This window comes from Mchenga conophoros, linkage group LG6, assembly GCF_057382185.1.
Source record: "Mchenga conophoros isolate Kocher_MC1m ecotype Shallow Benthic linkage group LG6, M_conophoros_male_GT1.1, whole genome shotgun sequence".
NCBI lineage: Eukaryota > Metazoa > Chordata > Actinopteri > Cichliformes > Cichlidae > Mchenga > Mchenga conophoros.
The window spans coordinates 23,942,298-23,956,540 of record NC_140531.1 but is presented as its reverse complement, the minus strand read 5'-3'; the positions used below and the strand labels follow the sequence as shown (position 1 = coordinate 23,956,540).

The window sequence follows — 14,243 nt, the reverse complement described above, 5'->3', positions numbered from 1 at the left end:
AGAAATCTCAGTATTTTCACAAGCTCCTCAGTGAATCTGATCCATCAGTTTTATTGTTATTATAATGAACTACAAGGAAAAACTGACCATGAGCTTAGCAGAAATTTAACAAAAACAGTATACTTGTATAAGTAAAAGAAAATCAGTTTTGGGGGCACAGTGTTGTAGTGTTTAACACCGTCGCTGAACATGATCCCAGCATTCTGTCCACGATGTACTTTGCATCTCATCCTGTGACAGCAGGGATCCAGCCCATTCACAGCCCTTAAGTTCATCGGTGATTACAATGTCTTTAGTTTTAGTATTCAAAACCTGGCCGGTGAAACAACCTCTAACAAGCACTGTTTGATTATTAATATTCATCCTGAATTTCTTAAATCTTTCCTCTGAAACAGAACAACTCAAACTAACAGTGAAGCTAAACTAAAACAAGGAAATCCACTGAACAAAGTGAAAATAAAAATCTTCAAATCTTAAACTTCTGATGATGGGTAGAACTACCCCAGTGACTCTTTCGTGTGCAATTTATAACAATATCAAGATTTTGCTGAACTATTCTCAAAAACCAATAAGAAAGGGAGGCAGAGACTGGATTAACTGGAAAACACATTAGTTTATTGGTCTTATTAGCTTGTCATTAGCACTGTGCTGTGCAGGAACTTCCTGATGTCCTTCTTTCCGACTGTGGTGGTCTGCTGGATCAGGGCTGCTGGAAACAAACAGAGGAGCCGAGTGGGAGGACAGAGATCAACTGAGTGGGAGGATTAATGAAGAGTTTACTTCAAAAATAATGGGCAGCTTTAGGAGCACAGATGCACGCTGTGGTGCACATTCATGCAAACAGTGACGCCAAAAGCATCCACACAAACACCACATGGGGCTGGAAAACAGTTCGTATCAGTTACAGCTTTTATGAAACTGGTAATGATCTGAAACTGCCGATAAAATGTTAAAAGCCCAGTCAGATTTTTGGAGATTGATTCACACATGAAGGCGACTTCATGTAAGGAGTATTTATTAATGGAAAATAATTTAACTACATCCATGAGCCCCAACAAATAAGTTTAAATAAAGTGGAGCAGCAGCGCATTGTGTAAAAAGATCTGAAAGAATGAAACCATTAAAAGGAAGAAAAACCAGCAGAGCATGCAGGACAGGAGGATGGTGATGTCTAACCTCCGAGAGTGTAGGTGTAACTTTTACTGTTCCGGTTCCAAGACTGTTCCCTTCTCAGACACGTAAATGCCGTCCAAGAACTTCCTGATATCCTTATTTTTGACAGTTGTGGCCTGCTGGATCAGAGCAGCTGCAACAGAGAAGTTGGGGTGATAAGTAGCACATCACAACAGGATTACACAAGATTCAGGAAGGACTGTGTGACACACTGTTTGCTGTCTTTTTGGCTCCAAGTTCAAATTTCATCTCCAACGTGTTTACTAAGAATCTGGATACAAGTCCAGAAAAACCTGATATGTCCCTGAGGCAGCGGTCTCATACCGACCCTCCTTTTTATACATGCAGGTCGAGCTGTTTGGATTGTAGCATGTGAATCAAAAGGTAGTTAAAAAGGTCTAAAAGCATCTCACACTCGCATCTCACAGCTCCATCAGGGATTTACAGGAAAATCCACCTGCAGGAGCATTTTGACTTTAAACTCATTTTCAGAAATTATATACAGTCTTGAGTGGATTATGGTCAGGTGACAGTTTTTGGCCTTTGTTTGACATCAATATGATATTTATACTCACTGCTGTATAACAAAGCTTTGCCTTCAAAAGCTGAGCCAAAAAAAAAAACAACTAATATGGACAAAAACTAAAAATACAGATTCTGGAGAACAACTATAGACTAGCAAAAAAAAAAAAAAAAAATCTCAACTGAGGTGGAGCGATGGGGTTTTTGTTCATCAAAGTAGACGTGCAAACACAAGACCGTGCTCAGTCCTTAATGTAGAAGAGTGAAGGCGAAAAATCAACTCAAGGAGAAACTCAAACTTACAATAGTCTAGAAACACTGGTGAGATCAGACGCTGTTCTTCTCTGATTTGAGTTTATCCTCTTTCCATAATTTCATTTGAGAACCTGAACTTAATGTCTGTCAGATAATCGATAAAACCCTCACTGCACCCCAGTAAGGAGAACAGTAGGACTTTAGGTGGAGGGAAACTTGATCAGAAGTCAAGTGTGATAAACTGGATTAGCAGCTGCACTGATGTCCAACTGCATGTAGTGTGTACAGATGATGTGCAACAACTGTCCACAGAGTCCAGTTTTCCAACCATAAGGTCGGTGACAAACATCCGCTGATGTTTTATTCACTCTTATCTACACCGAGCATCAAGGTGACACTGAATCAGTTTCAGGACGGCTGCGACTGAAATAATGAAAAACTTCTCATCTGCTGGTGGAGCTTGACATAATCATATCATTTCATCCTATGGTGTAGAAAACCTAAAGAGGAAACAGCAGGCAGACGTACCAGAGTTGGACACCAGCTCAATGTCGTTACCCTCCAGGACCAGCTCATCCTTCTGTGCGGCTGAGACTGAACACAGCACACCTGAAAGAGAACAAGGACAAAAGTTTAGTCTTATTATACAAAATTAGAAATGTTTAAAAAAAAGAAAAAACCTCCACTACATTTTCAGAAATATTTGTCTGTGTTTTGTTTTTTCTGTACTACTTGAACACTAAAGTGGCCCTCCAATGAGATGACAGTTCCACCAAATAATAAATATCCAGCTTCAAACATTACATCACCAAAATGAGGCGAGCTCAGGATCTTTAGATCTGCTGAGAGAAAAGTCGATATACTTAACTGACCATGTTTGAACTCTGAGTGCAACTCCAGACTTCATCACAAATTAAAGAATCTGCTTCAATGACTCCACAAAGTCTGCACGTGCCTCACTCTCTGCCAATTCTAAATCCCTCCTCAGAGACTCACTACACCAATTAATCTGTATGTGCCTGGCGGGACTGTCGATCGAGGACGCTGAAGATATCTATCTATTCGGAACCGTGATAACAGGGTTCATGCTGATCGGAGTTGGCTTAGCCCTGGTTTATCGGAGAAATAAGAGAGCGGAACCGGCTGTTCAAACCCCCCCAAGGCTGCCCGCTGGAATCGCAATGGAACGAGGTGCAACCTCTCACAACGAACGTAATATGGTCAACACCTTTGAGACGCTTACAGCTGCTGTGAAGGCTCAAAACAACACCATTGAGCGTATGAGGGGAAACATCAGAGAGAGGCCTGCTCAAAATGAGACCCTTGAGCGACAGTTGGAAGACATCGCGGAACGGATCACTGCAGTTGTGAGGTCTCAGAATCAAAAGAATGACAACACCATGGAACAGAAGTTTGATACCATCATGGGGAGGCTCGCGACTCTCCAACGGGAGATTGAGAGGCCAGTGTCAGAGTGTTAAAGAGCAGCCTGAAAATTCTCCTGGGCTGCTCGCATGGAAATTAACAAAACCAACATGAACATTGCGGATCCCCATCACGGCGCCAGCTGCAGGCCCAAGGCTGGAGCCGAACAATCACTCCCTGATAACGACTGTGTTACGGCTATTCTTCCCATCCCATGCAAGGACACCTGGATTGGCTGGAGGACTGTTTACTTAGCCTGATAGTTCAGCTGAGACAGTGTCCTTCGGCCTATGGACACGCACACACATACACTTACACTGATAGGCACTCACTCATCCCCCCTCCCTTTCCAACGCCTTCGATTCTTGTTTCCTGCGAGGGAACACGGCGGGTCTGTGTGCCGCGCTGGAATGGTAGCGCTGTGCAGGGCGGCTGCTGTGTTCACTTCGGATTACTCCTCACCCCCCACCCACCCCTGTGGCTTGTCATGTCTTCACAATGTTGTGCTGTGGACATTTATGTGCTTTTTGTGCAGAGGAGTTTTTTTTTGTTTCCTGTTCTCATGCTGTCCTACCATGGAAGCATAGCTTGAGTAGGGGTCTCTTTTTTTCCTCTTGTACTTTCCCCATTGTAGTGTACATTTCAATGTTTTTTCTCTGATTCTACCAATCTCCGACCTGTATCCCCATGTAATGTTTGTGCTATATGTGTAAGGTCGGGGGGGGGGTCCCATTTCACTGCAGGGCAACCTGCATGTGACGAATAAAGCTTTGATTGATTGACAAAATAATTTCCTAATCCATAAATTTAACGAGCCCTGGTTTTCAAATCAGCCGTTAGCAGTTTTTGCCCAACCAGCAGCTCGTTCAGCTTCACAAGTGTGTGAATTTCATGATTTTAGTATGATGCCTCTTGGGCTTTGAACTGATGAAACAAAAGATCAGAAAAACAAGTCTTTAATGATCTTTAAAGATAATTTGACATTTTGAAGACTAAAATGATAAATTCACTGTGGTCCCTTCCATCTGGCTATTTTAACTTTTAATGTGTCACAAGTATTTGTGTCTAATCAACCACAAACCCAATATGAAGTTATACATAACTTCCAACTTCTCCTGACAAAGTCATTTACGCCACACCTCAGAAACTTTGAATATTTCTGGACTTCACACGTGCCATTCTCATAAACATTTCCATGATGTGACGCAGACTCACCACCCCTCATTCGGACACGGCGAATGTATTTCTCTCCCAAGAAGTTCCTGATCTCGACCAGGGTGCCGCTCTCCTGGATGACCACGTTGATGGGGAAATGGGCGTACACGGAACGCATTTTGTACCGGAAACCCTGCAGTGGCACAAAAGCATGAGAGGCAAACAGAATTGATGCTGGAACAATAGGCAGGGTCAGCCAGAAGCATGCACAGGGTTTATAACTGTACCGACTGAAACAAGCATATCTGAGCTCTCACCAAAGTGACTCCCTTGATCATGTTCTGGACGTGGCTGCAGATGGTGCGGACTGTGGCCAACTCCTTCCTGTTTCCCCACCATTTATCCACACGAAGCTGAGGAAAAAAAAAAAAAAAAAAAGCACAGCAGCTCAAATCACTTGCATGAAACAGGTGTTGAAGCAATCAGCCCACATGTGAGCGAAATACTGGCCTTGCAGACCGCCATTGGAAAATGCAACCACATTTACCTTTTGCAGTAGCTGCTGTTTACCTGTTGCGATACACTAACTACACCCCGGCTAACAGCCTCAAATCTGACAGGAACACATGTCAGAACACCAAAAACCAACTCTGTCGTCCAAATGCATTAATGTCAGTATACACTTACTATACAGCAAGTGCAAACCACACAGACTATTGGACACATTCTAGAGGTTTTAAACGAGGGGCAGCACGGAGGTGTGGTGCTTAGCCCAGTAAGAAGGTCCTGGGTTTAAATCCACTGGTTGGCCAGGGTCTTTCAGTGTGGAGTTTGTATGTTCTCCCCTTGTTTTGTTCTTTCAGAGTATCCTGGTTTCCTCCCACACTTCCAATATATGCCATTCATCCGCTTCTCCTTTTCAGGGTCACAGGGGGCGCTGGAGCGTATCCCAGCTGTCACAGGGCGAGAGGAAGGGTACACCCTGGACAGGTCGCCAGTCTGTCGCAGGGCTAACACACAGAGACAGACAACCATTCGCGCTCACATTCACTCCCGCATTCACAACTATGGGCGACTTAGATTGATCAATTAACCTAACCCCACTAATTGCATGTCTTTGGACTGTGGGAGGAAGCTGGAGTACCCGGAGGGAACCCACGCAAACACGGGGAGAACATGCAAACTCCACACAGAAAGACCCCGGCCTGATGGTGGAATGAACTCAGGACCTTCTTGCTGTGCGGCAACAGTGCTGCTGTCAAATATATGCATGATACATTAATAACAAAGTGTGCCATAGGCGTGAATGTGAGCATTAAGAGCTGTCTGTCTCTCTGTGTTAGCTCTGCAATAGACTGAAAACCTGTTCATGCACCCTGCCTCTCGCCCTATCACAGCTGGGATTGGATCACGTGAAGAAAACAGTTGGATGGTTTCAAACGCTGATATCATCTCAGTCACAGCCAGTCAGATATTTCAATAGTTTCCCTCTAAAATTAAAGACTTTTTCTACAACTTGTTCTTAGCACTGTTGACACCAGCCGTGTATGTATTAAACCTTTTTTTCAACAGTCATATAAACAGCCCTGTACAAAAACTCATTCTGCAATCCACTTATGGCACTTTTAGGCAAAGCACATAACTGGCTTTTAGGATTACTCCCATTTTAAGACAATAAATTGACATTTTAAGCCCTTTATCTACAAACTTCGCACTGAGCAGAGTAGTTTGAAGACCCGACCAGTTCTTAAAGCACTTTTCTAAATGATGCAGTTGTTAATTTTACATATCCAACCTCAACCAAAACAACTCACTATTTAAATCTGAAAACTTATACACTCTAAAATCACACATCCTTAATACCAAACATGTGTGATGCCCTCCTGCCATCACATCCTGGGGCTGCTAACTTCACTTTAAGTAACTTAGCATTATTCTGGCTCTTTCATACCTTCTTCTGTTTCTTGCCCAGCAGGCTGAGCTCCAGGTTGATGTGGTTGAACTCCCTGGTGAGCTTGCCACGGGGGCCTTTGACAGTCACAGTTCGGCCCTTCAGCCTCACCTCGACTGCCGCACAACAAGCACAAATATAAAAAAAAGGTTAGAAGCTACTCTACAGACAGGACATAAATACATCTGTGTGGAAAACTGATTTTCCCCTTACCATTGTCGGGGAGGTCGACAGTTTGGCTGCTGAGAATGGTCTTCATTCTGTAAAGAGACAAAATAGGTGCTTTCAACTCTGAAAAGTTTGACTGGCTAAAGATTCAGGCTAAAGCGTGTATGCCTTTATATCTGTGATATTAACAGCTCCACAATGACTGTTTACTAAAGTTCGGACTGTGAGATACAGGCACACCACACTGGTGTCAGCAAGCTTTAGCTACAATGCTAACAGAAGTAAGCATTAGATAGCCGACCAGCTCCTTTCATGAGATACCGATACAGTAAAAACGTTAGAAGTTGTTAAATAACACCTGGAGCCGCGCAAACGCCATGTTTAATATGAGCATTGTTGAATCCGCTGTGGGCCTCAGCGCTTACAGAGCGCCAGGCCTCAAGCATCAAACCTGATTAAAACTAACATCATATATCCCGACAGAGCTAAAGTAGGCTACAAATACAGATTATGGTGAGAAGTGTAACATATTCTCAGTGTGATGGCTCAAAATCGAGCGAAATATAGGTTTAAGAGACATAGATGTAGTTAGATGAAAGCAAGGCAACAATTTTTCGGTTATCCTCACCTCGCCGGTAGCAGAGGAAAGGAGGAAAGGACGACGTCACCACGCAATTGTACGTGCCACCAGCAGGCATTACCAGACGATCGAGGAGCGCATATTTTGGATGTAAATATTTGAACAGAGGTGTCGCAAACCACCAAAAAGATTCCAAAAGTTAAAGAGCAGCGTTTTCTGTTGTTATTTTTTACTGCAAGCTTTTCAAACATTTTATTTAGCTTTGCTGCATTCGAGTGGCATCGTACAGTCTACATTCAGCACTCCCAGAGACGCGTTCACTGTCACTTCACTGCAAAGGGATTTCAACATTATAACTGATGGGCGATTTCGCTTACTTAAGTATTGTATAATATTGAGTATTGTCTCTCAATTTGAATCTGATTCAATTTGTTAAATAGTATTTAAACATGTTTTCATGTAAGTCCCTTTCAAATTATCATCATTAATGGCCATCTTTTAGTCCATCTGTTGCCTTATTTTGTTTTAGAAATTTTTTAATGCTGCCATAATGTTATGTTCCAGCTCGTCTAGTCTTCATTTTAAAATATATCTATAACCCATTAAGTTCGTAAAAAAATCACCTACGTTGAAATTTTAGCTCATTTTTTTTAAAGAATACTTTCCAATTCTGTCCGCTTCACGTGAAGCACCAGACCAAAGCAGTCGTTCACCGAGGTGCTATCCCAACGTTAACCGCCTGCTAGCCAAAGTCATGGCGCTACTCAAGCAAAGTTGTTGCGTAGCGGGTCGTTTCTCCACAAACCACCTATGGCTGAGTCCCAGATGCATCCCACACGTGAGTAGTTAAATTCACAACTCAGTCTAACAAACTTGGGCTCGGATAGTCTATTAACGGCTCCAGCCGGTGAAAAAATCTGACTGCGGGCTTCCCAGCTGGGTCTGTCAGGAGGCCTCTGACAGATTGTATGTGTCTAAGCGAATATGTAGTTTAGTAGCCGGAGTCGTGACCACCTTGTCAGTGTGAATTGCCGTGTGTAGAAACACAGAGAAGCTCCTGAACTAATCGTCAGTGTTGCTCTGCAGGTTTACACCAGCTGCTTATCAACCAGACCCTCCCCGGAGAGAAGTGACAGAAAGAAGGAGCTGCTCAGAGACGACGGGCCTGACCTGCAAGACTTTATTTCAGGGGAATTATCTGAAAAAAGCAAGTGGGCTGAGTACAAAGGCACCCTGAAGAGACAGAAGGGAGAGAGGTGAGGCTTCAGGCCCCGGGGAGCTTGAGCTTTGGTTTGAGTCCATGTCTGAGTTTTAAACTCATGATCACTGACAAAAATAAACAGACTGCATTTCACTTGTAGCAGCTGTTGGATTATACTAAATGATAGGTCGACTATCATTTAGTATAGAAATCAGCATCTGCACGTTTATTTTGTTCTGTTAATGCACACAAACAGAAGCTGAGTCTCTGAGTCCAAAACTACATCACAAACACTGCTATAAGCAACGCTGTTAAAGCTTCAGTAAAAGCTAGTCAAAATGTTTGCATTAAACATTCAAATGGAAAAATGGATTTCAGAGGAAATATAAAAGTGTTTGTTGGATAATGAGCTGTTGGCCTGCTCGGCTCTACCATAAATGTGCAGACACATGCTATAGAGAACAGTTCAACACCATAATGAGCATTAAAGGCGAAGTCGACACATGCAAAAAGTAACGGGCGCTTGGTTAGCGCCCTGCAGCCAGTCACAAAAGATGCAAGTGAAGTTGAGATTAAGAAAACGACTGTTTAGTAGCAAAACGCATCCAAATGCATGCAGGATTTTTCATCATAGAGCTCAAAATACAGATGAGGACAAAGTTATTACATGTAGGGGCATCAGGCAGACCTGAGAGCCTGCCACTAATTCTCAATGAGCTCTTCCCCGCACTGCAGGCTCTGACCTAGCAGGTTTCTTTATTATCAGTAAACGTTTTTTAGCAGTATTTAGACACAGATACTTAGAGATGAGAGCACTGTTAGACACCGAGCTGTCTGCTGTTGTTCCTGTCAGGCTGCGGCTTCCTCCATGGTTGAAGACTGAGATCCCCATTGGAAAGAATTACAACAGGCTGAAGAACACCCTGAGAGATCTCAACCTTCACACGGTAAGTTTTCCGTCTGTAAGTTGTCAGGCAGCCCAGCTGCTTTTTGGCTGCTGTTAAAGAAATGTTTGAGGTGCAACTAATGTGATCTTTGAAGGTCTCCGCTGATTCGCCTTCACACTGCTGTAGCACTGACGCACTTATCAAAATATTGCAGTTTCTCAGCTCACTGAACGGCACATGCTACGTTTTTGACTATTCAACCTTCAACAGAAAGGCTGAAAAATGTTTAATAAGATAAGAAAGAAATTTTGAAATTCCCGTGTAACAGCAGCCAAAACATTAAACAGCCCATTAAAACAGTTTAAATGCAGTAGGATAGCTCAAAAAATTCCAAAGCTTCCAGCACCCAGTTTGGATTTCAGCAGATGGCTGCCCCTTCCTGAGCCTGGTTCTGCTGGAGGTTTCTTCCTGTTGAAGTGTTTTTTGTGTTGTTGTTTTTTTGCCTTCCCTCTGTCACAAAGTCCTATCTCATAGGAGCTCATCTGGTTTTGGAGTTCTTTCTAATATTGTTGGCTCTTTACCTTACGATATAAAGCATCTTTAGATGACTGTTGTTGTGATTTATGAATAATCTGTCTGTTATCTCAGGTGTGTGAGGAGGCCAGGTGTCCGAACATCGGGGAATGCTGGGGAGGAGGAGAGTACGCCACAGCCACAGCCACCATCATGGTGAGTCTCTGCTGCTCTCTGAATTTACTTCCAGTTTTTGAAGAGGGCAAAGAAGCACTTTAATCTTTAATATTCACCATCTGTTCTTTTATGAACTGGCGCTGCCATATCAGTGTTTTGTATTTGTCTGGATTCTTTGTTCTATTTTAGCGAGATAATGTATTTGTGTGTGTAGCTGATGGGAGACACATGCACCCGTGGGTGCAGGTTTTGCTCAGTAAAGACAGCACGTCAGCCTCTGCCTCTTGACCCTGACGAGCCGTACAACACAGCCAAAGCCATCGCCGCCTGGGGACTGGATTATGTGGTCCTCACCTCGGTCGACAGAGACGGTACTAGTTTCTTACCTGACTGTATCTGCATGAGTCTCTTGCTGTTGTGCATCAGCAAGAATTACATGAGTGACGATCAACTGCATTGCAATTTGTAGAATTTAATAACATAAAGCTGTAAAGAAATCAGACTGTTCTGGTTTTAACTTTCAGTTTACAAATACAAAAATGTCCACAAATTAAAGATAAAATTCAAGGCATTTTCAAAATATTATATATCATATATATCTTAGATTTTTCTTCTCTCTGTATTTTTGTGCAGATATTGCTGATGGTGGAGCGGAGCACTTTGCTAAGACGGTTACTAACCTGAAAGAAAGGTAAACACGACTCCGCCCCTTTTGGATTTATTACATTATCTGAATGTCTTTGTAAAAGCAACTTTGATCCTGCCTGCTAGAAATCCTCAGATTCTGGTTGAATGCCTGACTCCTGATTTCCGTGGAGACCTGGCAGCGGTGGAAAAGATCGCCCTGTCGGGATTAGACGTGTACGCCCACAATGTGGAAACAGTGCGCGAGCTACAAAGGTACTGAGGGATTTTTAATAGACTGTAAGTCCTCAGAGTCAAAATCTGAGCATCTAATTTCTAGTTCTGCCATTAAAAAGCTTAAATTCATGGTCATAAACACACAGTATAAAGCAGGCTCGTGTGAAGTATTGTTAAAGTTAATAACAACATGCAATGTCGTTACACTGCAGTAACACATGTTGACCAGCAGGTGGTGCAGCAGAGACATTTCTCAGATGCACAGTGATGTTTGTCGTGTATTTACAGGCATGTACGTGATCCCAGAGCAAACTTTGATCAGTCTCTGAGCGTCCTGAAGCACGCTAAAAAGGTCAAACCGACGGTGCTCACCAAGACCTCCATCATGCTGGGGCTCGGAGAGACTGACCAACAGATCATCAGCACTATGACGGGTGTGTAGTCCGCTGTCTCACGCACACACACATTATAAAAAATCAGACAAACTCTACAGTTTTCTGACAGGATGTCATTACAGAGTTGCGAGAGGCAGAAGTGGACTGTCTAACACTCGGGCAGTACATGCAGCCGACCAAACGCCACCTAAAGGTAAACACTCCTACTGCTGTGCTGCTGGCTACAGACACATTCACTCTGACTCTGTGCGTGTCTTTGGGATTTAGGTGGAGGAATATGTCACTCCAGAGAGGTTTGCCCACTGGGAAAAAGTTGGCAGTGATATGGGCTTCACCTACACAGCCAGCGGACCACTGGTGCGATCCTCCTACAAAGCAGGTGAGAAGTGATGTTAATAAATGTTTATTAGTATTTTTTGGATATATTAATATTCAACATGTCCAGCCAGTGTGCAAAGAATATTAAATCTCTATATGAAATCATTTTAGTTACATATTTTCAACTTTGCACTTCTGGAAACATATTATAGACTTTGTCAGATAAACATTGCAATTTTTTTTTTTTTTTAAAGAGACGATCAGGTGGGGAAAAGAGTGCCTAATGAAGTGCACAAATCATCCTCGTGACTGTCCAAAGCCAACTAAGCCAAAAACATTCAAATAAAAATGGAGATATTAGGTCAGAGATAAAAATAAAAACAAAACACTGTGATCAGGGATATCAACTATAAGCATAATTATATGATTACAAAGACAAAAGAGAGACAGTTAATTTGTTTCAGTTAAGAAGAGAAATCATGTTATTAAACGTGGCTTTGCATTTTCAGACAAATTCAGCAGTAAAACTTGGGCCAAATCACTCAATAAAAATTAGATCAATTCACGTGGTGGAAATGAGCTTCCTCTGAAGGGCGGGTGGGCTCCCCCTCAGAGACAGGAATGTAGAGCTCAGTCATTTGGAAGGGAATCGGTGTGGAGCTGCTACTCCTCCTCCTCCTAAATGAGGTATTTTAGGTATGTCCTATTTAGAGGAGGACCTGGGGCAGACCCCACAGTAGCCTTAAGAGGTTATCTCTCTCAGGTGAATTGGGAATGCTTCAGGGTCCCCCATGGAAGAACTGGGATAAGTGGGCAGGGAAAGTAGGTTTGGGGATCTCTGCTTAGACTGCTGCTCCTGTGAACGGGACAAGAAGCAGAGGATGGATGAATTCAGTGCATTTCTTCTTTTCTTTCTTCACAGGCGAATTCTTCTTAAAGAATCTACTGAAGAAGAGGGAAACAGAAGCAGCAGAATGAGGAGCCTGCTGTGTGTGTTCAGCTGTACGCAGTGACAAAATGAGCTTCGTCCATCTGTAACGTAATGCACCGATTTAAAGTACAGCACAGGAAACATGTTTAATATTAGTACAATGTTTGTGGGAGGCATTAAATAAAGCTACAGAAGTGACAATAACAGACTTGTAAGTACAGGGACCATACTCTAACTGCTGCTCTGTGTTCCCTGAGAAAAAGCCAGAGGGCTGCATTTTAAAGAGACTATCAAAGAACAAACAGCAGACACGTTGGGTAACCCGAGTGTCCACCAACTCGCCCAGCTGTCAGGAGCAGAGGCTGTAATTTGCTTCCGCTCCTTGGGGATTCCTAAATCCCATCCCTCGTCTCAGTGAACTTTGGGTTTAAAAAAAAAAAAAAAGCTATGTTGAGACAACGCCGGTCTCTGCGATTCTTTTGGTCCTGGTAGAGATCACGCTGAGATGTTTCCATGTTTTACACAATCCTTTTATTACCCATTATTCTTACAGATGCATCTGGAGATCAGCACACTGCAGTCCTATGCTAAAGGCTGATCTAAAGAACTCCACACAACAGTTACAGTTATAACCTCTGGTCTCCTCCCCCCTACAGTAAACACCCCCACAATGGAAATACACTAGTACAGTGGCCAAGGGTGCTGACACCCTGACCCCATCTCCTTTTAAGGTAGTGTCCCTTTGCCTGCCCCTCACCCTCAGTAATTCTTGCTTCCTGGCCCAGGTTGATTGTCCTCCTGCCCTGCACCCCAGTTCTTTGTTCCCATTCCAGGCCTTCTTACACCCATTAACGGCCATATTGTAATATTACAATCAATCCCAAACTATATTCTCTTTAACTATGATGTATATTAAGGAATCTATTCTCAACAGCTACTGACCTTTAACAGTGGGCTCTGTTCACGATCACCTTGTTGTGGAAGTTTTCGATTAAATAAAGCCTACAGACGAGCAGTAGCTAACACTCTTTAATCCAAACACACAAAGACAACAGACAACCAAGTTGGCGGAGAGCCTGCATGACCGCGGGGCAGACGGTCAGCAGAGTCTCCCTGAGCCTAGCATGGCTCCCAGTTAAATACCTTCTTCAGGAACAAAAGGCAGTACGCAGCTGTTTCACACCTTAAGGTTCACACTCCCTTGCTACCTCCCAGAGTCCTCGAAGAGACAAAAGACTCTTCCTGTGGAGTTGTCTGCGTCCACCAACTTCCTTACTAGACCCCCACCATTTGTCTTACTGTATGAGTGTGAGACATGTTAAAATCCAGTGGCACCAAGGCATTATACAATAAAATAATGTGATTAATACATAAGTAAAAGAAATTCCTATACAATCTTCATGTCTGCTTCTTTAGAACTGATTTAATGAAGCGGGATCCTTTTTTTTTTTTTGATCAGTCTTGTGATACAAAAACAAGAAGCACCATCCATCCTGTACTGTGTGGAAGAAAGGTACAAAGCAAGGGCAATTAGCCTCCCAGCAGGTAAATGGGTGGCAAAAGATTTTGATACCCGTGTATTTGCTGAACAGCCAATTTGGAAGAAAGTGCACTTTTTCTAGAGTAAAACAGTGTAAATGTCACAGCTGGACAAGAAAGATGTTTGTGCTGCACACCGATCAGTTCAAATGTACATTGATATTTATAGAAATAAAAGTCTTAAAGGTCACA

The 14,243-nt window shown here is 42.9% G+C and overlaps 2 protein-coding genes across 3 annotated transcripts; one reads left to right on the top strand and one right to left on the bottom strand.

Annotated features, from left to right (window-relative positions):
- Window positions 1-593: 593 nt before the first annotated feature.
- rpl9 (ribosomal protein L9) lies at window positions 594-6,846 on the bottom strand. 2 transcript variants are annotated; one of them, XM_085276929.1, is made up of 7 exons: window positions 6,695-6,846; window positions 6,482-6,597; window positions 4,848-4,943; window positions 4,591-4,723; window positions 2,479-2,559; window positions 1,177-1,306; window positions 594-709 (listed from the first exon to the last, which is right to left on the bottom strand). In XM_085276929.1, exons 1-6 carry the CDS (start codon window positions 6,738-6,740, stop codon window positions 1,200-1,202), a joined length of 579 nt encoding a protein of 192 aa, XP_085133055.1. In that variant the 5' UTR covers window positions 6,741-6,846; the 3' UTR covers window positions 594-709; window positions 1,177-1,199. The 2 variants fall into 2 exon arrangements, with proteins under 2 accessions (XP_085133055.1, XP_085133056.1); XM_085276930.1 differs by having other exon boundaries at window positions 594-706.
- Window positions 6,847-7,917: 1,071 nt separating this feature from the next.
- lias (lipoic acid synthetase) lies at window positions 7,918-14,241 on the top strand. Its single transcript, XM_085276928.1, has 11 exons — window positions 7,918-8,067; window positions 8,316-8,485; window positions 9,284-9,377; window positions 9,966-10,046; window positions 10,222-10,378; window positions 10,641-10,698; window positions 10,779-10,907; window positions 11,157-11,302; window positions 11,386-11,456; window positions 11,531-11,642; window positions 12,504-14,241. The coding sequence occupies exons 1-11, from the start codon at window positions 7,984-7,986 to the stop codon at window positions 12,557-12,559; spliced, it is 1,158 nt and encodes a 385-aa protein (XP_085133054.1). The 5' UTR covers window positions 7,918-7,983; the 3' UTR covers window positions 12,560-14,241.
- Window positions 14,242-14,243: the final 2 nt, after the last annotated feature.